Below are 23,657 nucleotides of genomic sequence, written 5' to 3' on the forward strand. Positions count from 1 at the left end.
AGGAAGATTCCCGTAATAAGCGCGTGCACGTCTAGAACGTGCTGACGTGAGACGTCTGCTTTAGCCAATCACAACAGTCAGACGCATTTACGTCCGCGCGGTTTGTGAGGATAAAAGCCTTTGAATATTTTTCCAGACACATTTAGCTGCTAGAAGTTAGTCAGATTACGTTTGTATGTTCTTCTTAATGCCAACTGTGTAAATAATCATCGATGAGATGCTTATGATAAGCCGTTGTTTGTTTACCTTTAAGCTTTGCGTGCGCATATGAGCGCCTGCACACGCAGATAATATGAACATCTCGACATGCGAAAGTGATCCTGCGAAAGTTGTTCACAATATTGATCATCCACAGAGTTTGTAATTTAGTCAAATGTTTACAAATACAAGCGCAACCGTTTAAAGCTCATTTGTGGTGAATGATGTCAGAATTTACCGGTATTTTGGAATGGATGTGTGAATGCTCTTTTCCGGAAAATTTCCGTAACGTCCTCGCCTGTGTGAACAGCGCTTTTTTGAATATACCGGTAAAGTCGTTCCGGAAATTTTCCGGATATTTACCGGTATCACTGTGTGAAATGGGCTACTGAGTATAAAAGCTGACATGTACTCTTCAGCTTTGCGCTTCCCGACTTCTGTTCATTGAGGTTGGTTGCCCTTTGTCCGCCAACTGGGGACAAAGTAAGGATTTTTGTTTTCTGTTTGTCTTTTGTTTGACCTACTTTTTCACTGGATTTTATTTTATTAATAAAAGTGTATTTTATTAATTTTCTTCACTGGAGTGGACAATGACTTCATTTTCCAGAACCCATTTAAGTTACCCTGTGTGGTAAAGTATGCTCTAATTTATTCTTTTGCAAAATACGTTCTTTAAAGACGATCCTTTAACTAAACTCTTGGTAAGAAATATAGCTAAGGGAGGATCCTGATCTTAACTTTATTTAATTAGGGTGATTAAATAAAGGGAGATCAGCACAATATACACAACTGTAACATATTGTAACCTGCATTCTGGAGATAAACATTCCATTTAACATTCCAGAAAACAATCTGGGTGAATCGCCAGGACAATAAAATCACTTGGCGACGAAAAGTCTGGCTTAGTAATCCGTGGTGACATGTTAACAAGTCTGGGAGACTTCACAGAACCACTCTCTGCCTACTTCAAAAGAACATGACAGATAAGATAAGAAAGAAAATGAACTCATCAAATCCAGAACCAGCACAAAACCAATGTGTTATGTTTTGTAAACTTTGTACCTCATTTCTGACTTTTCATACCTGTGTAACATCTCTTATAACCTGTATGCATGTTCCATTTAGGCCTTTGTAAAGCATAAATATTGTAAGGATATGAAAAATTATGTTGATGTACTCTCAACACCCCCATGTTTGGTACCGATGGGTTTCTGCTGACATTTTACAACACATGGTGCATAGGTCGAGACCATAACTCGCATTGCTTTATTCTTTAAAGCCCTGTATTAAATGCCTGTCCGCATGCTTTAGGCGGACGCTCAAATTTGCATACGAGCAGCCCAGAGACAAAGGAAGGTTCGCGCGCAAACTTTCCCCTGAAATCATTGGTCAGAATGCTGTACGGGTCGTCACGTGACCCGCAGGTATAACTCATTCTGCCCTCCCAAACATCTGGGCAGAAAGAGAACGTCCTAAGAAGAACATCATTGTCGGTGGCCTTCGGGCCACGCGGCTTTCCTACGCCGCATGGACTTTCCCGCCACGTTTCTTTATTTTCCGGCAAAGTAAATTCAGTTTAAAGTTTGCGATCGTGTTCGTCCGAACTGCATTACAAACTCCACGCATCAAAGGACATCAAGAGTAGTTTTCATCACGACGGAAGAGAGACGCATAAGAGAGACCGCCAGACATGAAAGACCAGGTGATTTTAGTTATGCGGTTAAGCTGTGCCCCTTTTATCAAAAAGGTGTTTTTTATAACCTTGGTGGTCCGTAATGGAGCGTGTGGAACTGAGAGTTTTGTCACTCTTTAATCTGAAATCTATATTTTCTAGCTTTACTATTTCTCTTTGCTGTTACACGTTCTATAGACCCGATATCTAAACGTGGTTTACCTTTGTTTTGTGTTTAATGTATGTTTGTGCGTTTGTTTGTTCGTTACGTCTGACTAGTCAATAAATTCCATTTATAATCAAATGAATTGTATTGTTTGCCTCACGAGAAAATGTCACTGAAATACAGATTCCCCTGCCTAGCTATTATAAGTTGTTTAAAACTTTTGAATGATTAATCTACTTCACAAGAAGTAGCAATTAAATTCCCTTTTTCTAAATGAATAGATTACCGTGTCCGCTCGGAAGAGCGGCGGCTCTGCTTGTGTTCGTTTGGTCAAATTAACAATAAATTGATCCGGAATATTAATTATTAATAATAATTTGTTATTGTTGATAATTAATATTCATAATCTGGGAATCTGCTCGGTCGCGCGAGCATGATCATTTACAATCATATGTTTGTTTGACCAAACTGACTGAAGCTTAAGCCGGAATATTAATAATTAAGAATAAACCGTTATTGTTGATTATTAATATTCATACAATGAGCTAATTTCATGTTACATATATTGGTGGAGAGAATGCGGGCAGTTTTTCAAACATTTTCTCTGAAACAAACTTTTCAATTCATGGTGATTTATTAAGCGCGATATAGAAAAAAGGACCGCGAGAAGCATTTCCTTTCCTTCAAAACTGGAAGAACGAAAAGCCTCCTTCAGCCATTCTGTTCACTAAACACAGCAGAGAACTGCCCGTGTAGAGTGTAACAATTTAAACTGCAGTTCATATATATTTTAAACCGATTTTGCTGAGACGCACGTTCTGCAAATCATTTAAATATATTAGTGTGCCTGTCGGAGGAAAAGACACCTCTCTCAGCGCTTGTAAGACAGTTTGGAAACCCCAAACCTGTCCGTTTAAAAGGCCTTTAAAGCTAGAAAACCTCTAGACTATTTCTCCCGTGGTTTCAAACTGTTAGATTAGCTGCCTAACGTTTAACCTCTTTGCTTCGCCGCCGTGCGAAATTAATTTCAGAACTGCTGGACGGTTCTAAATTAATGTATTCGGGAGCTGCAAGCTTGCCTGTAATCCGCTTTCTGAAGAAAGGAATTCTCAGAATCATAAGCGTGTTTTAAATGGTACCGAAATCTGATATGGATGTGAATTCCCATATTTCAGTTATGCTCGTCCGGACCAAATATGTGTACAAACGTGCACCGCCTCGAGAGACGTCTCGCATTTTATGTTTGTTTGTCTAATTGTAATGGTCGAATATTATTATCAGTGTTAAGGCAACATGATATATAATGACCGTTTATGGGAATCTTAGTGGTTCGCGCTTTGCCTTTGTGAAGTCAGCCGCATACCAAGTTATGAATGAGAACTCATTCATAAAAATGACTCTTCGAGCGCTCATTGACTCCTCGTCCATGTAACTAGTGCGCGCGCACGCATGCGTGAAGGACGTAGTCACCACCCCAAAGCACAAGATCCGCCTTCAGGAGGCAGAGTGTGTGACGCGGTTTACATCACAGGGCAAAACCACTCGCTAGCTTCTAACGACTAGCCTTAAGTAAACGAACCCTTCGCGTCTTAATATTACCAAACTGTTAGCACAAGGCTAACCGGATGCGAAGCGTAACAACTTGCTAGCCGCTAACGCCAGCTAATGCTTAAGCAAACCAACCCTTCACATTTTGTAATATTAACAAACTTTAGCACAAGGCTAACCGAATGTGAAGTGCAACTCGGAAACATCTCCCCCTGTCTCCTCCTGCTCTTCTCACATCAGTTCCGCCCACCATTGTGTCTCAAGTGGTCTGAAATGGTCAAACAGTTTGGAGTTAATTTGTTTTAATTTCGATTAAGCATTTTATTTTCCCTGTTATCATTTTATCCAAACAATAGTTTAGTTACCTAAGTATAGATTATTGGTCTGTTTTTATTTCTTTTGGTATTATGAATTATTTTGTTACTTTCAATTTTTTTTTTTATTAATTTTCTGCCTTCTGTCTTTTTCATTTTAATACCGTTGTCCAGTTTATTTTGTTATTACTTGATTTTTTAATCAAGTTCCCAATAATCTATTCTAAACTTAGGTCATGTTTAATTTTAATTTTGTTGGTTTTGCTATTTGGGGAATAGCCTTTAATCTCTCTATTATTATCATTAATAGGCATAATTTTTCTTCCCTTTTGATTTTTTTTTACTCCATCTTTTCCTCATGCCTTATTTATTCCCTCACCTCTTAGGTTATAGGGAAAGTATAACTATATTAGGGCAAGTATTAGTCTGAAGCTAAATTCAGAGCTATCAATCTATAGATCCCACATCTGATTAAAACATGTTGGGCTAACCCATTAATGTTTGTAGATGCCCCTGAATACTAAGGCACTCTTTCTACTTTTTCTAAGCCGTCCTGTACTGCTTTTACCTATAGGGGATTATTATGATTATTCTTTTAGATTCTTTTATGCCGATTTAATTTTCCTTTAGCCTCCCTCCATCACAGGGTGATAACCTTCTCTATCCATCAGATACTACAGCATACTAAGATTCCTACTCCAACTGGCTCGCCCAGAATAGTAGATCCATAGTACTGCCCGTATCCGGACCCGAGTCCTCTGTGCTTGTGTGGTTAAGCGTACAGGTTATTCAGGTTGCAGATCAAAAGATTGGGTTCATCTGTCTGACATAACTGACCCCTGCTGAAGGATGCGTTAGATACCTTGGCGTTTTGTCTCTCCGGCTTGTGTGGATCACAGTGGCATCAGCAATCGTACTCCAAGAAGCACCGTCCGTGTCAACTGGCATACGATCAATCTTGGTTAATTACCCTGTCATGATTCCACACACGTGCCCGCCTGAGTGAGATTGGCCACCTCATTCTACAGGCCTAGTGCGGCACCGGAATCATCAGGCAAAACCCAATTTTGAATCATGCCAGGCGGTCAGTGACTTTCTTGAGTGCTACGTATTGTGCTAAAAGCCTACGCTGTGTAAGTTCACAACCGAGTTACATTATAGGCAAGTGATCTGATAGCGACTGCAGTAGGAGTTGGGGAAAGTCTAGCCAGATAGCACGCTCTTGCGACTTTCATCTGATTGCCTTTCACTCACCACCAAGTGTAAATAGCATGTAAAACCTAGTCTAAACCTAGCCCACTACAGGACTATAAAACGAACATTTTAGACATGCCCATAGGTTTTGCTATTCTCTCTCTCTATCTCTCTCTCCCTCGTTTCTCATCCTTGTCTGTCTTTCAGTTTTATTTTTATTCATATTTACTGATATCCATATTAGTATTTTCTTTCATTTTTCTTTCCCTGTACACTCGTTCATCCGAGCGAGGTGCCTTTTTGTCTAACTTATCGTTAGTATTATTCATTTTTGTTTTTTTTGGGGTTACTGTTATTTTTATTTACTTAATTCTTTTTATTTACTTTGACCTGCTCAGAGACCACGCTATTGAGAACCACCAGGGTGATTTAAATAATTGATTGATAATTTGCACAGCCTGGCGCATGACTAAAAGCCTTGAGGCCAGTACGTAGATATCAACTGTTATCTAGCCACCCAAATTCGACATCCGAATTGTCCGGCCCCCAGTGGATCCTTAGAAGGACCAACGTCTAGCCGGCACATACCCCCTAGCTGACAACCCTGTCAGACTAATAATATAGCACAATGCTAACATCCACTCGATTTGGCCATGTGGGTCTCTCTCTCTCTCCCTTGTGATCTCTGTCTCACCCAACAGACCAGCATGTCAAGTGCGCCCAGCCCGCTGCTCACTGGGACCAACTGGAGGCCTGGTTAAGTGCTTAACCCACAACCTCCTGCCCAACGACGCCATGGAGCTGCAGCGGCCAAGCAGAGAACAGCTGGACGTCTGCATTAATCCGCTGAGGGCGAACGACCTAGCCCGGAGCCATGACAGCCAAGCCCAGACTCAACTCTCCAGGGCCCTGACACACCTCACCCTTGCACCGGCCAGACCCATAGGAAAGGGTCTCAACCAGCTGGAGCATCGAGCCCAGGACGCCTGCAAGACGACGAGGGAAAAGGACGCCGAACTTCTGGAGCAAATGGACGGACTACAGCGCGCCCCGATGGAGCTACAAGCGGACAACGGACACAAGGAGCGACAAGAGGAAAAAGCCAAAGATGAACTGAGTGTAAAGCTACAAAGCTGAAACACTATTGTAAAGAGCAGAACTAAAGACAGTGAAGCTCGGGCCAAAGCCTCTAAAGTCAACGGCTGAGGGCCCGAGCAAAATTCCAACACGGAACCCAACCAAAAGACTTTATGCATGAACTTGACAGAGTTCACCCAGAACGGTCACATTCCTACAACCCATGTGACTATCCGAAAGGGGAAGTGCCGCAGTCAGCCCAAAGGCCAAGACTGGATAGACCAGCAGAGGGGGGTGAATCCAACTCATACCGCCCCGCCAGCCAGCATTCCAGCAACGCCCATCAGTAACACAGGGCCAGGACTCCCTTCAATGGGGTCCCCCACGACAGACACCATCTGTCAGCCAACGACTTTGAACCAGCTGGCCAGGGAAATGCCAACTTTCACCCCAAACCTTGCTGAAGGCGGCGACATGCACTCCTAATTTTAAGACATTGACTTTCACACTTTTACACAGAGGCCAAGTGCCACTCTCTGTGACAAACTGTATCTGCTAAGAATTACTTCGAGCCGTGAGGCAAGAAGTTTCCTGAATCAACAGCGCCGTGCCATCAAAGCAGATTACGAGCCGATGCAAGAGCTCTTACTAGAGTGTTTTACCTGACCCCGTGTCAGAGTAAGGACTGATTGTCGCCATGGGTCTCAGAACAGCCAAGAGACCTCACAAGCATACTGCAGTTGACTACACCAACCCTACTTCGAGACAGGAAATGAGCCACGGACGGAGGAGTTCACCTTCCAGATCCTCTCTCTCTCAAAAGCCTGCTTTCTGTGGTGAGTCCGCACACGGGCAATGCCCTGCCCCCACGCCCTGACCACCCAACAGCGGCAGATTTTAGCTCATAAAATCTGTTCAAAACAAAGACTGTTTTGAAAGACTATCAAACACCTACGAGCTACCCTGTCTCAGAATCTCATCCGGAGCTGACTTTAAAAGGCACGTTACTGTTTCCCAGCCGCAAGACTTCCAAACAGTGAGTTAAAGCCTTTCTCCGCCAGCAGAGGACAGCACCTCCAGGAAGGCGCATGTCCCAACACCAGACAGGATGCTCAGAGACACACTGGGACAAACCACTCACCACAAGCAGCCCAAAAGGAGCCTAACAGCAACCAAGGAATGACCAACCTGCAGTAGCCAGGAGCTCGAGCAACCAGCATCCAGCTAGTTACACGCCAGAGAAAGCCAAAGGTGAAAACCTGACACCAAACAACGACACAGTGGCGTCATGAGCAGCAGAACTGCTAAAAAGCTTGAAGGGGCCCTACAGGAAGTCAAGCCAGACTCCTTATGACTTGAGGGGGGTCCAAAACCATTTACCCCCCCTGAACACCTGCTTTCTGCTCCATCCCCGCAGAGTACTGCGAGTCCAACACAAGCTAAAGACTGTGTATCTAACTGCAGCATCACGCTTCCCCCAAGAAGCAGCCAGTGCCACCATGCTTGCAACCTCGGGTACCAGGAAACACTGGTCTGGTTGTCTGTTTACCTCCCGAGCCACAGCCCACCAACCAGCCACACCTGCGTACAAACAACTGCTCAGGCCCCTGCACTTCAACTCTTGGGGAACCTGAACAAAAGGGCGCGGCAACAACGCGCTACTTGGCTGTAACCGTGGAGATGAAAGAAAGATGAAAAACGCGCGTCAGCACGGAAGCAGACCTCACAATAATGTCATCTTTCCTGTTTGAGTAACTCAAAGCAAGAGCTCAGAGACTAAAACGAACACTTAACTGCCAACCAGGCAGGCTGATGGTGCAAATCATACAGCCAAACTGAGGTTCAACTCACATACGTCGCTCCCATTCAAGTAACGACTGTCCCCATGACTGCAGTGCACCCCGTGTACCCGTCGCCAATGGGCACATACCTGCTGCTGAATGGTAAAGATCCGCTGGATATGTTTGAACCTCTTTCGAACTTTAAACCCCTTTAAAATCTGGGCCCAAGTGCAAGAACTCTCTCACAGCCGTCAGGTCAACCCCAACAGACTGTCAGGTCACCGAGGTCGCGGAAAACTGCTGGAACCCGCGAGAACCCAAATTCAACAACATAGACGGGGTCAAGGTCGCTACTCTGCAGCCTTCAAACCAGCTAGCAACCCCAACGCTTGCTGCCCCAGGCCTCAAAGGGCTTAATGTTGAATAACCGGACTGTGAATGACACTGTGCTTGCATTGTGAGCAGACAACCCAGCAGCCATCAGCCTCACACTGTGCGACACTCCGCCTGAACACACCCCCAGACCTGTGTTCGACTAACGAGCATACACACTACTGTCCAAATGCTGAACTCTCACACATGACAACTGCCAACAGCATTTGCACATTGAACTTGAATCGGAATCAGCGGATGGTTGACCCATCCCGTCCTAACTCTCACGGCCCCGCCGCACGATGTTTACATCAGAGCTAATAGCCTGATACATCTTTAGGCATATATATAGACACCTTTAACGACCGGTGATAGGCACCCACACTTCTCACAGCCAACAACGATGGCTGTCACCCTCAAGAGGCCCCACTCAGGCCAGACCATGCCAGAGGCCTGCTCCGTCATCAGCAAACAAGACTCAGTGGTGCCAGGCTATACAAACAGGTGCTCTATATGGCTCTCCATACGAAAGGCCGAACTCTAAACCATACATTGGGTTTTCTTCCAACCAACAACAGAAGGCATAAAACTGGGCCTCAACCTGGAAGCCATACCCTAAATTGAACTGTCCTCATGAACAGTATATGTCTTGTGTAATAGCTGCATGGCAACTGACATAAAAAAAATCCCCAAAGACTACCTACTGGGACGATTGGTCAGCTACGAGTTCCATGACTTTGAACTCTTGGGCCAATTAGTGGCCTCACCCCACATGCAACGACACCAGAGAGGAGCTTAGAAAACACAAACTATACTGTTCCATTAAAGCTCACCACACTCACATCTGTCTTACCAGTAAACAAATAACAGGTAGGCAGAAGTGAGCTCACTGAGGACTAACCCCTTGCAGTGTGCCCAGCCACTCGTCACCCCATCACTAACATGGATGAAGACAGGGCACTTTCCTCAACAGAACAGACATGCTGAGGCCACGCAGGATGATGTCAACCGACAAACGTCAGCACATCCTGTATGACTACAACGGTGTCCTCGCTAAAGACTCTCTAGACTGCAAGTCCCACTGACCTTCACATGGAAATATCCAACTCCATGCTGGAAAAAGGACATCGGGCTATGCAACAAAACCTGCTCGGCACCCATCTGGCCCATCCTCAAGCCCAGGGTCAAAGGGTGCCTGACCATAGAAAGCTAAATCAGCAAATGCCATTGTCACAAGGGCCAATGACACCACTGGAACAGGAAGTGCCCAGAATTCAAGGACCAACCATCTCCTCAACGCTTGATGTGGTCCCCGCCTTCTGGACAATACCTGTACATTCAAATAAGCTAGCTTTCACCTTGAACAACAGACACTAAACGATCATGAGGTGCCCCGTCGGCTAGGCTAACTCACCAGCCGAAAGCAACACCCTCCTGAACAAAGCATATCCCGATGCTTATGTTAGAGGTAACCTCATCTACGTTGATGACATCCTTAATGAAAGTACCACCGTGCCTGGCCACTCAAAGGAGATAGACCATGGCCTACAACAGTTGACTGTGGCTAGCGCAAAGACTACCGCCTAGCAAGGTCTCTGAACTGAGCGGCTCCCTAAGGTGGTGCAACTACTCCAGACTCGTCTTTTAGAACTGTTCAAAGACTTCTCGACCCGTGACCACCCTGTCAAAAAGGGCTGTCCTTCTGTTTGACGGAAGGTCAACAGCTGGCCACGATTGAAGTGAGACAACGTCTGGGCATATGCAAGTAAGACACTCCTTGCGCCAGAAGGCAAATACTAAGACTGTGTAATAACATCTCTCTGCACGGTGGGTGCCATTTCAACAACTACTCTCCAACTTCTTTGGAGCACAGAAGCCATCATAGACACCTGCCACCAACCTGTCATGTTACTGAACAGTCAGCACATCCGGGATGGCATAAAGTCTAACGCCAGTACGGCCATGCGGCCGATGGCCCCCTAGGGCCACTGTATTGACACTTGTTACACCTTAAGCCACAAATCCACGCTGGGTAACAGCATAGCTGTTTACCAAGACTGTACAACTGACAGACAATTGGCAACGCTGTAGAGGAGGAACCCCAGCCACCTCTGCCAACCTGTCATTCTAGTACTCCCAAGTACTGGGATGAGAATGCGTGCCAAGGTATGCCCACAACCTGTGTCGATGGATGCTCCCACAACCACCGCAGTATGCAGAAATGGCAGCCACCATTGTAACCCTTCAAAGCACAGCAGCCCATGACATCAGAGTGCACTTAGCTGCAGACTCCAACTTTCTTGACTCTGTTTCACGTTCCACCTCCTAGGGGGGAAACAAAAGGCTTCAGAACTGCCCACCACAAGCCCGTGAAACGTCAACACTTTTTCTTCTTCCCAAGTAGGCGACCACAACACTGACAACCACATCATGGTCGTCTACAGAAGAAGATAAGAACAGTTCAAACTTTCAGGCACTGACAAGGACCTGAATGACTGGACCGATGCCCTTACCAAGAAGGTGTATCACATGGTGGACCATGGTCACCACCCAACCAAAACCCCGAGATCTGGCAGCTGTAACCGGCAGCCAACAACCCTGCCTAGCCTAGCTGCCACATCCAATCTCACCAGCCCGACAAATGTCGCAAACGACATTGCGACCACGTAGGCATCTGACTCCTCACGTCAGACCAGTTTTATTTTTTTACTTTTACTTTGTCTCTTGTTTTGTTGGTTTTCCACCACTCACCCCACCTACCACCCGATCCTTCTGTCTGACCTCAGCCTCAACACAGATGTCACTAAACACCTCCTACATCTTAAAAAACAGGTGCGTGTGAATCCTTTTTGGGTTGTCCCTGAAGACCCCACGACACCACAGTTCATGCTGCCTCAGAGCCAGAGGAGGGTAATGCTAATGTACTGACCCTGCACACAGCAAAACATGCCCAGGGCGCTGATTCACCGAGCACCACAGCAACAGAGAAACCATCCTCTCATGATCAGACACCCAGATGGATCGGGCGGGACACTTCCATGGGCTCACAAGGAGCAACAATTTATTTTTTTTTTTGTTTTCCTCTCCTTCGCTTTCTCTTCCCCTTGAACTCATATGCCAGTACACCAAATGGGTAGAGTGTCTCTCAGCACCGACTACACAGCCCAGACCATGGCATATTTTCTGATGATGAAAACAACTTGGACAGAGGCACCCACCCTGCACTACCAACATCGCACAGGAAGGGCAAAGACTCCTGGTTGTATACGCTCAGCTGCATAGCAGCCAACCCTCAAACCTACGTATCACAACCAGAGTAACAAACACTGGGCCACAAGCCAGGAAAGGGGGTAGAGACCCTGCAACCGGTGTCACAGTGGAATGCCCAGCCAAGCACAGTCATCACAGACACCACCTACTCTCTCCCCTATTCCCTCTCTCTCTCTCTCTCTCTCAGACACCACCTACGCTCTTCCCTGTTCCCTCTCTCTCTCTTCCTTTCCTACACAGGATACAGCCACGATCCTGTACCTCAGTCTCACCAGAAGACCACTGCAACCTCACAACTATACTCTTCTATCACTCATCTCTGGAAAACTGCGGAACAACTACCACTCCGTGCACACATTAACAAGGGCCTCGCCATTCAATAAGATGCAAGCACCAGTGAACAAGTGCACCGCCATACTCCCACAAGCCTTTCAGCGGAAAGCTGGGAAAGGAGACTCAGGAACGGACATCGAGGGGCCCTCACTTCCTGCCCAACCAACAAGTTAAGTTAGATCCCAACCAACCGGGTTTTCTCCGAACCACGTTGTTTGGGAAGAGGGGGACTGTAACATATTGTAACCTGCATTCTGGAGATAAACATTCCATTTAACATTCCAGAAAACAATCTGGGTGAATCGCCAGGACAATAAAATCACTTGGCGACGAAAAGTCTGGCTTAGTAATCCGTGGTGACATGTTAACTTCACAGAACCACTCTCTGCCTACTTCAAAAGAACATGACAGATAAGATAAGAAAGAAAATGAACTCATCAAATCCAGAACCAGCACAAAACCAATGTGTTATGTTTTGTAAACTTTGTACCTCATTTCTGACTTTTCATACCTGTGTAACATCTCTTATAACCTGTATGCATGTTCCATTTAGGCCTTTGTAAAGCATAAATATTGTAAGGATATGAAAAATTATGTTGATGTACTCTCAACACCCCCATGTTTGGTACCGATGGGTTTCTGCTGACATTTTACAACACATGGTGCATAGGTCGAGACCATAACTCGCATTGCTTTATTCTTTAAAGCCCTGTATTAAATGCCTGTCCGCATGCTTTAGGCGGACGCTCAAATTTGCATACGAGCAGCCCAGAGACAAAGGAAGGTTCGCGCGCAAACTTTCCCCTGAAATCATTGGTCAGAATGCTGTACGGGTCGTCACGTGACCCGCAGGTATAACTCATTCTGCCCTCCCAAACATCTGGGCAGAAAGAGAACGTCCTAAGAAGAACATCATTGTCGGTGGCCTTCGGGCCACGCGGCTTTCCTACGCCGCATGGACTTTCCCGCCACGTTTCTTTATTTTCCGGCAAAGTAAATTCAGTTTAAAGTTTGCGATCGTGTTCGTCCGAACTGCATTACAAACTCCACGCATCAAAGGACATCAAGAGTAGTTTTCATCACGACGGAAGAGAGACGCATAAGAGAGACCGCCAGACATGAAAGACCAGGTGATTTTAGTTATGCGGTTAAGCTGTGCCCCTTTTATCAAAAAGGTGTTTTTTATAACCTTGGTGGTCCGTAATGGTGTGTGTGGAACTGAGAGTTTTGTCACTCTTTAATCTGAAATCTATATTTTCTAGCTTTACTATTTCTCTTTGCTGTTACACGTTCTATAGACCCGATATCTAAACGTGGTTTACCTTTGTTTTGTGTTTAATGTATGTTTGTGCGTTTGTTTGTTCGTTACGTCTGACTAGTCAATAAATTCCATTTATAATCAAATGAATTGTATTGTTTGCCTCACGAGAAAATGTCACTGAAATACAGATTCCCCTGCCTAGCTATTATAAGTTGTTTAAAACTTTTGAATGATTAATCTACTTCACAAGAAGTAGCAATTAAATTCCCTTTTTCTAAATGAATAGATTACCGTGTCCGCTCGGAAGAGCGGCGGCTCTGCTTGTGTTCGTTTGGTCAAATTAACAATAAATTGATCCGGAATATTAATTATTAATAATAATTCGTTATTGTTGATAATTAATATTCATAATCTGGGAATCCGCTCGGTCGCGCGAGCATGATCATTTACAATCATATGTTTGTTTGACCAAACTGACTGAAGCTTAAGCCGGAATATTAATAATTAAGAATAAACCGTTATTGTTGATTATTAATATTCATACAATGAGCTAATTTCATGTTACACAATTATGTCATCAAACTGTAGTATAAATGCAGTATCACACTCGTAGCAGTGCGATATGGCTGTATATTGGCACTGGTGGGGGCCTGTGGCCTCGTGCCAACGCACGCCTCCCAATGCCGATATACAGCCATTTCGCACTGCTACGAGTGTGATATTGCTCATTTATATAACAAAAGTGTGCTTTTCATATTGCGTGAATCATATTGCCCTCATGCTAGCATTTAAACTTTAAAATATTAGATTAACCCATTGTTAATATTGTCACAACTTGTCAATGACATGAGTGTATCAACAGTTTATCAATTTAACATGTTAATTAATTTATCTTTAAACGTCTCTGACTACGCTATTTGACTTTTTATCTTGTGTGATCAGATCATTGATTCTGCCCTTACACGTTGTTAGTATTATTTTGCTGAAAGATAAAAAGGACCTCTTCTTTTTAAACTTTGTGTTTATGCTATTAACATACTACTTGTATTTTCTTTCTTTGCAGTGTTGCATGCCATCTAGTCCTGATTGCATGGATTGAGTCCTGTTTCAGTCCAGCACAGTTATACCTGCCGATCAAGGACCTGAAGCTACCAAGCAGATGTGTGGGCAGCTGTGAGCCCACTGGACATCACTACTGGAAGTGATCAACCTAACATGGCTCCCCTTCAACTGGAAACAGTTACTGGGAACCAACACTCAACTGGTGTGATATGTTAAGATCATCTAAGAATTATTTTTTCTATAAATATTAATTTAATCTTTTTCATAAAATTATCTGTTGTCTGAATCCTGACTCTGGTGGCCAAGAATTAAATTTCTCCTTTCTGCTTCATCTTACAGAAGCCAAGCTCAGTCAAAATAAAACCATTATATTATTTAAACTTTAGTTTTATCTGGTGATTAAAGTTGATATGCAAACTCGCTGTGTGCAGACACCTCTGCATGGAAGGCTGTTACACCAGTCTCACAACACATGAGTGGTGTATATTATTTCTGCGTGCATGTTAACAACTGGGATTTTCAGTTGGGAGTTGCACAGAAAGGGTTTTCTGCATCTATGTATCTGTTTGTTTTCTATTCAACTAGTTTGTTTGCATTCTCTATTTCTATCTCTCTCTCTGGAAAGAAAAAATAATTCAAAGCCTAAATTTGTTTCAACTGTTGAAATATCTAGAACTTTATCATCCTGGAACTCCTGTAAATAATTTATTTCCTAAGTTCCCCCAAAAAATTCTTTACCCTAGAAATCTTATGGTACAAATGGTGGAGAAAATACACACATGAAAATATTACTTTGCTTTGCTTAACTGAATATATTTTTTATGTTTTGTCTCACTTAGATACTGATACAAAAAGCAGCTTGGCTGCAGCATCAGAAAGTACTTTTTGAAAGAGACAGGGTTATGGAGAAGATTGTTGATTAGGCATAAATATATAGATGCCCCTGAAAGGACTGATTTATAACTTAATGTTATATTTAGTTGTTATGTTTTATCATATATATATATACATATATACACACATATATATATATATATATATATATACACATATATATATATATATATATATATATATATATATATATATATATATATATATATATATATATATATATATATACACATATATATATATATATACACATATATATATATATATACACATATATATATATATATATATATATATATATATATATATATATATATATATATATATATATATATATATATATATACCCATGGCTGATTCCAGCGTTATGGATGTGACATTTGCAGTAAAAAATTGTTAAACATATATCAGAGAAGGTATATGTTAACAGTACATTGAAAAATCTGTTTATATATTTTTTTACCCCTTAACCATGGAGTTCAGGCATCAAAAAATATCAGTCAGGTGTTTTATATTTAAATTTAATATCTTTAATATCTTTAATATAATATAAATTTAATATCTTTATTAAATTTAAATTTAATATCTTATTTAAATATCAGGTGTTTTATATTTAAATGACGGCAAAATGAATGCGTTACGGATGTGACAAAAAAAGACATGAGTTTTGTGAGTTGAAATACTTTGTGGAAATTCTGTGAATAAAAATGCAGAAACCAAATCAAATTATAACAGTCAAATGGATTAGGGTTGGCTCTGTATGGAACATATATAATTCGTTTTGTTTAGTTTTTCATTTTTGCATTAATGAGGTAAATCTATCGTTTCGGTTGTGACTTGTCTTTGTTACGGACGTGACTGCTATGAAATTGACAGTTGACACATTAGGAAAATAAAATAAATGCTTTCAAAACTTTAACAAAAACCTTTTTGTGGATATCTGTTGGGTGTGTAAACCAACAAACTTTAACCTCTGAGACATCTGAAAGGTAAGGTTGCACAATTAATCAAACTTAAATAGATATCACTATTTAATCAAATTAAATAGATATCATCTTGTTAAATTTAATTCCTATTAAGTGTAGCGAGCACACGCATGCCATGTCGCCCTGGTCACTAATCCAACCCAGCTGGACCATCATCAGCACCAGAACGCTCACAGCTGTACGTCATCAAGCGGAGAGGCATATAAGCCAAGCCCACGCAAGAGGAAGACGAGCTTCATTCAACTAATGACTCCCTGCGCTAATGCTTGTCTCTCTGTCTCTCCCACAGCAGACTCCAGCTCGTGACGATCCAACACCCGACTACTCACTGTCCTTCACCTACTTCCCGGAGCACCAGAGCACCTCACCTCTAAGAAGAGCACCGTATTCACACCCTGCACTTTGTAAATAAAGCACTCTCCGGGGACTTGTCTGTAAACTTATCCAACTGTGTCAGTGTTTTCCCTCTGCCTCGCTACAACTGGTGGAGAATGCGGGTAATTGCAGAGGAAAAAAATTCAGAAAACAACACTTACCAATAAGGAGAAATAATCGCTGAATTTTTTTCTTTGTGTTACAGACAGGCATCCGCTTTCTCTCTCCCACTCACGCTCTCTTGCTCGGCTGTCATCCTCCTGAGTCATGTCGCTGGAAGAGATAGTACGCCATCTAGCGAAAATTTCAAGAAAGCAACAGGTAATAACAGAACAGCTCACCGCCAGACAAGACCGAATGGAGCAACAGCTCCACCAAGCGGCCGGTCCTAGCCAGTTCCCTGATGTGAGCGCCCATCGTTATATCACCAAACTCAGCTACCTGGATGATACAGATGCTTACCTTCACACTTTTGAAGTGATTGCCAAAAGAGAGAGATGGCCGAAGGAAAGTTGGGCGAGGATGTTGACACCGTTCCTAACTGGAGAAGCTCAACGAGCGTATTTTGCATTGGAGACACCAAAAAATGACGATTATAAAGCATTGAAGAAGGAGATACTCGCCCGAATGGGGCTCTCCACAATCAGCGCAGCATAGCAATTTTCCCTGTGGTCCTATGATGAAAAGCAGCCGGTACGTACCCAAGCAGCTCACCTATCTCGGTTGGGGCAGTTATGGTTGTTAGGAGGAGATCCTTTGGCGATCCAGGTTGCTGAGAAAGTGGTGATCGAAAAAATGAGGAGGGCGTTACCAAGACGACTGCACACACTTACCAGCATGAGGAATCCCGAATCGCTGGCCACCCTGGTGGAGGCGGTGGAGCTGGCAGAAGCTCACGTTGCCAGGGAGACTGGGGAGAGAGCGGCTCTGCCAATCCGAAGGGTAATTGCACCATGGCGACCGGTGGAGGGCACAGCACGGCCAGGCAGCAGACCGGCGGTCCCCAGCCCAGTCGACGAGCCGATGCCCACATCACACTCGACCCAGGCCTGGACAGCAGGGTGCGTGGTACATCGCAACGTCCCTCCCGAAGCTCCCACCTGAAGAATATTTCTAGAGGGGAAAACAAACAGCCACGTTGGATACAGGAAGCGCCATAACCCTAGTACACCCGAAAACATTAAAAAAAAAAAAAAAATCACCAAAAAGGAAAAGGGCGAATCCCTATTACGTGTGTGCACGGGGATACCCGCCACGTACCCTCACAGAGAGTGACCATCGCGGCTAAACCGGGCAGCTGGAGCATTGAGGTAGGAGTGGTTCCGGATCTTCCCGTACCCCTCCTTCTGGGCAGAGACTGGCCGGGGTTCGATGATCTCCTCACCCACCATCAGGCTCTATCGGCTCGTCCGAAGAAAAAGAACAAAGGACAGGCTCAGCGGGACCGCCAACCAGCGTTGATGGCCACCGAGAGCGACAGAGGGGTGAGTCATCATCGGCTAACCTATATTTTGATCTGTTCCAACAGATAACTGCAGGAGGCGATTTCAGAAGAGCGCAACGAGAAGACGAAACGCTGAAACACTGCTGGCCACAAGTGAGAATCGTTGACGGTAATGAACGGTTTCCCAGCCCTCACCCCCTCCCGCATTTTATTGTACAAAATGGTCTGCTGTACTGTGTCGCAGAGAGGCGGGGGAAAAAGAAGACACCATTGGTCGTTCCGAGGACCAAGAGGGAGATGGTTCTGGAGCTGGCACATACTCACCCGATGGCTGGACATCTGGGAGCGGCCAACACAGTTAAAAGAATCCGCGATCAGTTTCACTGGCCCGGGCTGGACGGAGAGGTGAAGAGGTATTGTCAGGCATGCAACATCTGCCAAAGAACATCTCCCCAACGACCACCCCCCAGCCCTCTGATACCCTTACCCATCATCGATGTGCCCTTCAACCGCATTGGCATGGACTTGATAGGGCCTTTGCCGAAGTCGGCCCGGGGACATGAGCACATCCTTGTCATCCTCGACTACGCCACAAGATACCCTGAAGCGATTCTCCTGAGGAAAGCCACGTCATTGGCGATCGCAAAGGAGCTGTTTCTGCTATGCAGTCGTGTAGGAATACCAGCGGAGATACTGACCGACCAGGGCACCCCATTCATGTCCCGGTTGATGGCAGACCTCTGCCGCCTCCTCAAGGTAAAGCAAATAAAAACATCTGTTTACCATCCACATACTGACGGCCTTGTAGAGAGGTTCAACAAGACGCTGAAGCAGATGCTCCGCCGGGTGGTGGCAGAGGATGGGCACGACTGGGACCTCATGATCCCGTATGTGTTATTCGGAATCGGAAAAGTTCCCCAGGCATCCACAGGTTTCACCCCCTTTGAACTGCTGTTTGGCCGCCAACCACGTGGGCTATTAAATGTGGCTCGTCAAGCCTGGGAGCTGGAGCCAGACCCCCAGCGGTCAGTAATTGAACACGTACGGGACATGAGAGGACGTATCGAAAAAGTCATGCCCATCATCAAGCAACATCTGACCGAAGCCCAGCGCGCCCAGCAGAGATTATATAACCGGCCCGCCCAACCCAGAGAATTCCACCCAGGGGACAAGGTGATGATTCTCATACCTACCACAACTTCAAAGTTCCTTGCATCCTGGAAGGGACCATATACGGTGGTAGAAAGGGTAGGGCCGGTAAACTATCGAGTCCGTCAGCCGGGATGAAGAAGAGAAGAACAACTGTACCATATCAACTTGATGAAGAAATGGGTTGCAGCTCCAGGTCATCTAGTTGCCTTCTCAGAAGAAACTTCTCCCGTCGTCCATATAGGTGAGCAACTCTCACCGAATCAGAAGGCGGAGCTGCAAGCCTTGGTCGGTCAGCTCAAGGATGTGTTCTCTGAGAAACCGGGCCGAACCACCATCATCCACCATCCACCCCACCTGGCACCATTGTCCGGCAGAGGCCTAATCGAGTACCAGAAGCTCGCCGGCTGGCTATCAACGAGGAGATCCAAAAGATGAGAAAATTAGGAATCATCGAACCATCCCGTAGCCCGTGGTCCAACCCCATAGTGATGGTCCCCAAACCCGACGGCACCCTCCGCTTCTGCAACAACTTCAGGAAGCTCAACGAAATTTCAAAGTTGGACGGGTACCCCATGCCTCGGGTGGACGAGCTGCTGGATAGGCTGGGTGGAGCCCGATTCATATCCACGATCGACCTCACTAAAGGCTACTGGCAGTTACCACTAAGTGAAAGCGCCAAGGAGAAAACCGCCTTCTCCACTCCCGGTGGACACTGGCATTAACGGGTTCTTCCCTTCGGGCTCCACGGGGCCCCAGCCACGTTCCAACGAATGATGAACATCCTGCTGAGGCCCCACCAGCCATATGCAGCAGCATACCTCGACGACCTGATCGTCCACTTCGAGTCATGGGAAGAACATCTATCCCGGTTGCGGAGGGTGCTCCTAGATCTTCGAAGGGCTGGGCTCACAGCTAATCCCAAGAAATGCCACCTGGGTCTAGCAGAAGCCAAGTACCTCGGATTCCACATCAGAAGAGGTCTCATACAGCCACAACAAAGCAAGATCACAGCACTACAAGAAACTCCACAACCCACCACAAAGACCCAGGTACGTGCATTTCTGGGGTTAGCGGGCTACTATAGATGTTTTATACCTAATTTCTCATCCATAGCCAGCCCTCTGACAGACCTGACCAGAAAGGGGCAGCCGGAGAGGATACAATGGAACAGAAAAGCAGATGACGCGTTGATGGGAGATATTCATGGGTGCTTCTGAGTGAAGTGTTCAGCTACGAAATGTTTTAATGTTTGCTTTTGCGCATTTATCTGCGACATGATTTGTGTTAATCACGTGGTTTATACTTAACAAAGGGGAAATCTGGTGCATAAACATCACGTGGTTTATAATAAACCACGTGATTAACACAAATCATGTCGCAGATAAATGCGCAAAAGCAAACATTAAAACATTTCGTAGCTGAACACTTCACTCAGAAGCACCCATGAATATCTCCCATAACGTTAAATCTGCAAATTATTTCTGCATACTTGCTCAAGGCCACTCGCAGATTTGAGGACCGCTTAATATTTCTTCATTCCAACGCTCATGAAGCAACAAACTCCATGCATTCGGTCTTCTCCTGCTGCTCAAAATGCGCACATTTTCATTTCATGCAAAGCATAAATATGTTTTTATTTTATTTATTGAATAACTATTTGTAAAGATAAATTTTCAAAGTGACACAATTAAATTTCCAACCACTTTATCCAACACATAAGCACTTTTCAAATCTTGAAAATAGACTATAACCCATATTAAATTCCGCTTGAGTGCTTATTAAAATTATATTACAGATGACAAAATAAAGATAAAATCTTGATATTGATCTAAGCTTGAACTATACATTATAGGAGTATTATATTCGATATAGGTTCTATAATAATTCATTCAATATTTTTACACAATCGATTATAAACAGCCTATAAAATTTAAACATTATAGTCCTCCGTTGTACACACCTATAACCAATGCCTATTTTTTTCTATGCTTGTTTAACATAGCCTACACAAAACATTTAATAATAAAGCTTAGGCTACTCCCTCACCCTGTTTTCTGTATTATATTTGTATATTTGTCTATATTTGTTGTTTATGCACCAGATTTCCCCTTTGTAAAGATTTCGTGCTACAATGTAGTCTTTACAGAGCAATCAAGACAGTGCTGAGGAAAAAATTTTTAAAAGGATAAATGCTATGACTGTCTTGACAGTTTCTCATGAAAATAATTTTCAACAAAATCACAGTAACGTAACTACGCACGTCTACACAAACATAACGAAATTTACAAATGTTTAACCAATCTGCGCTTCTAAACTATTCCAGTGTGTCATTCATAGTGAATCACTTTCATCACAGAATATGTTTTGAACGAATCTGAACAAATGATTCAGTGACTTGGTATGGAATGGATAGAGACTTGGCGCCACCCACTGGAGTGTTTTTTTTTTATTAAAAATTAGGTAATATTTCAATATTCTATCTCTCTGTCTCTGTCTCTCTCTCTCTCTCTCTCTCTCTCGTGTTATTGAAGGCAGGATAGGATAAGTATTTTGTTGAACTGAAATGTTCAGTTACAGCTATAACATATGGATATTATGTAATGTAAGTCAGTAAAAAAAAAAAAAATATATATATATATATATATATATATATATATATATTAATATTTATGTATGTGTATATATATATAAATCAATCGATTACTCATTTTTCAAACCTGTGGATTAATCGAAATGAAGAATCGTCAGAAATGTCCATTCCAATGTGTTAAAGGTCTGTTATTGTAAACATTTCAAGTCACATTTCAAGGCTGGGTCAGATGTCGTTTCTGTGTGGAGTTTGCATGTTCTCCCTGTGTTCACATGGGTTTCCTCCAGGTGTTCCGGTTTCCCCCACAAATCCAAAGACATACAGTATAGGTGAATTGGGGAAGCTAAATTGTCCATAGTGTATGTGTGTGAATGAGTGTGTATGGATGTTTCCTAGTGATGGGTTGCAGCTGGAAGAGCCTCTGCTGCATAAAAATTATGCTGGATAAGTTGCCGGTTCATTCCGCTATAGCAGGGGTGTCAAACTCAATTCCTGGAGGGCCGAAGCCCTGCACAGTTTAGTTCCAACCACGCTCCAACACACTTACCTGTAGGGTTCAAACAAGCCTGAAGGACTAAATTAGTTTGATCAGGTGTGTTTAATTAGGGTTGGAACTAAACTGTGTAGAGCTGCGGCCCTTTTGGAACTGAGTTTGACACCTGTGCGCTATGGCCACCCCAGATAAATAAAGTGACTAAGCCAAAAAGAAAATGAATGGATGAATGAATGATATGAGGAAGACAATGCACTGTTATCTTAGTTTTGATTATTTAAGTTGTGCCTTAATACAGATAGACTCCCCAAAAAACATTGAATACAGTTTATTTAATTTGTATTTTTGCTCTACTGCATTTAACAGTGCTTTTATTTGGTAAAGCAGTGACCAAAAATACCAATCTAAGGTTAAAACAACTATTCATTCTAATTAAACAGAGCCATTCATTTCATGTCGTTAAACAACACTAAATATTTGAAATAATACAATCAGTTTTTATATAATGCATAATTACAATTTTAAAAAGTGTTTTACTTGTGCACATGGGAAAGAGTGCTAAACAAATAACTCACCTGTGTCGCTGCAACAATTGTTTTCCTTCAAACTGAGGCGATACTACAAGAACTTTAAAACTTGCAGCACATCTACTTGGAGACGTGTCTTCTACATCCTGAAAAAAAACGCAAGCAAGTAACTCTTACACAAGGCACAAGATTACTTAACTACTAATGTACAGTATATAATTGCTAACAATGAAAAAATCCACTGTTGTCTTTCCATTCATACAGCTACATACTGATACTTATATGATTTGCAACTAAAATTACTAAATTCATCTAGAGGTGCAGTTATAGTTACATACCACGTGTATCGCACCAATCTCCGCGATCAGTTTCTTACGAATCAAATCTGGGGTAACTGACATATTTCCCGGGATAGAGTATAAGCTTTGAAGAAGGTGGATTATTAATTATTAATTATTAACAAAGTAGACACAGTTGCTGTTTTTTTCTTTTCCTGTTCTTTTTCTTCTTTAGTTATTACCGGCAGCTGGCATCCTGTTTGTTGCATTACTGCCCCCTTCTGTACGATTTTCCTTTTTTTACTTTATATTCTTTTTTGGTCCTGTTTGCCTTAGGAAATTCATCAATCACTTCCTTCCATGTCTGTTCTTCTGCACATTCTACTATACTTTTAATACTCATTTCTGTGTTTCCTAAACTTATCAGCTGATTTATCTTCTTTTATAAATTTACTGCATGATATAAATACATGTTCCACTGTTTTTTACTCCTGGCACTGATTACATAACCTTTTGCATGTTTCACCATAATGAAAAGAGATCCATTTAAATGACTATGTGCCGTTCTCTTCTGCTTATAGTTACTTGTTCTTCTTTTCTACTCATGTTCTCATTTCTTACTACCCCTTCTTTTATTCTGTATAGCAGTGGTTCTCAAACTTTTTTCACC

The 23,657-nt window shown here is 43.3% G+C and overlaps 1 protein-coding gene across 1 annotated transcript in view; it reads right to left on the reverse strand.

Annotated features, from left to right (window-relative positions):
* The window catches only part of zgc:112271, a 28,178-nt gene extending 4,911 nt beyond the window's left edge, over positions 1-23,267 (reverse strand). The window contains exons 1-2 of the mRNA NM_001243171.1: positions 23,048-23,267; positions 22,758-22,855 (exon numbers count right to left, since the gene is read on the reverse strand). Of these exons, the coding sequence (NP_001230100.1) occupies positions 22,758-22,855; positions 23,048-23,110 (161 nt within the window). The 5' untranslated portion in view covers positions 23,111-23,267. The remainder of the gene's footprint in view (positions 1-22,757; positions 22,856-23,047) is intronic.
* Positions 23,268-23,657: the final 390 nt, after the last annotated feature.

This window comes from Danio rerio, chromosome 7 (genome assembly GCF_049306965.1).
Source record: "Danio rerio strain Tuebingen ecotype United States chromosome 7, GRCz12tu, whole genome shotgun sequence".
In the NCBI taxonomy this organism is placed as follows: Eukaryota; Metazoa; Chordata; class Actinopteri; order Cypriniformes; family Danionidae; genus Danio; species Danio rerio.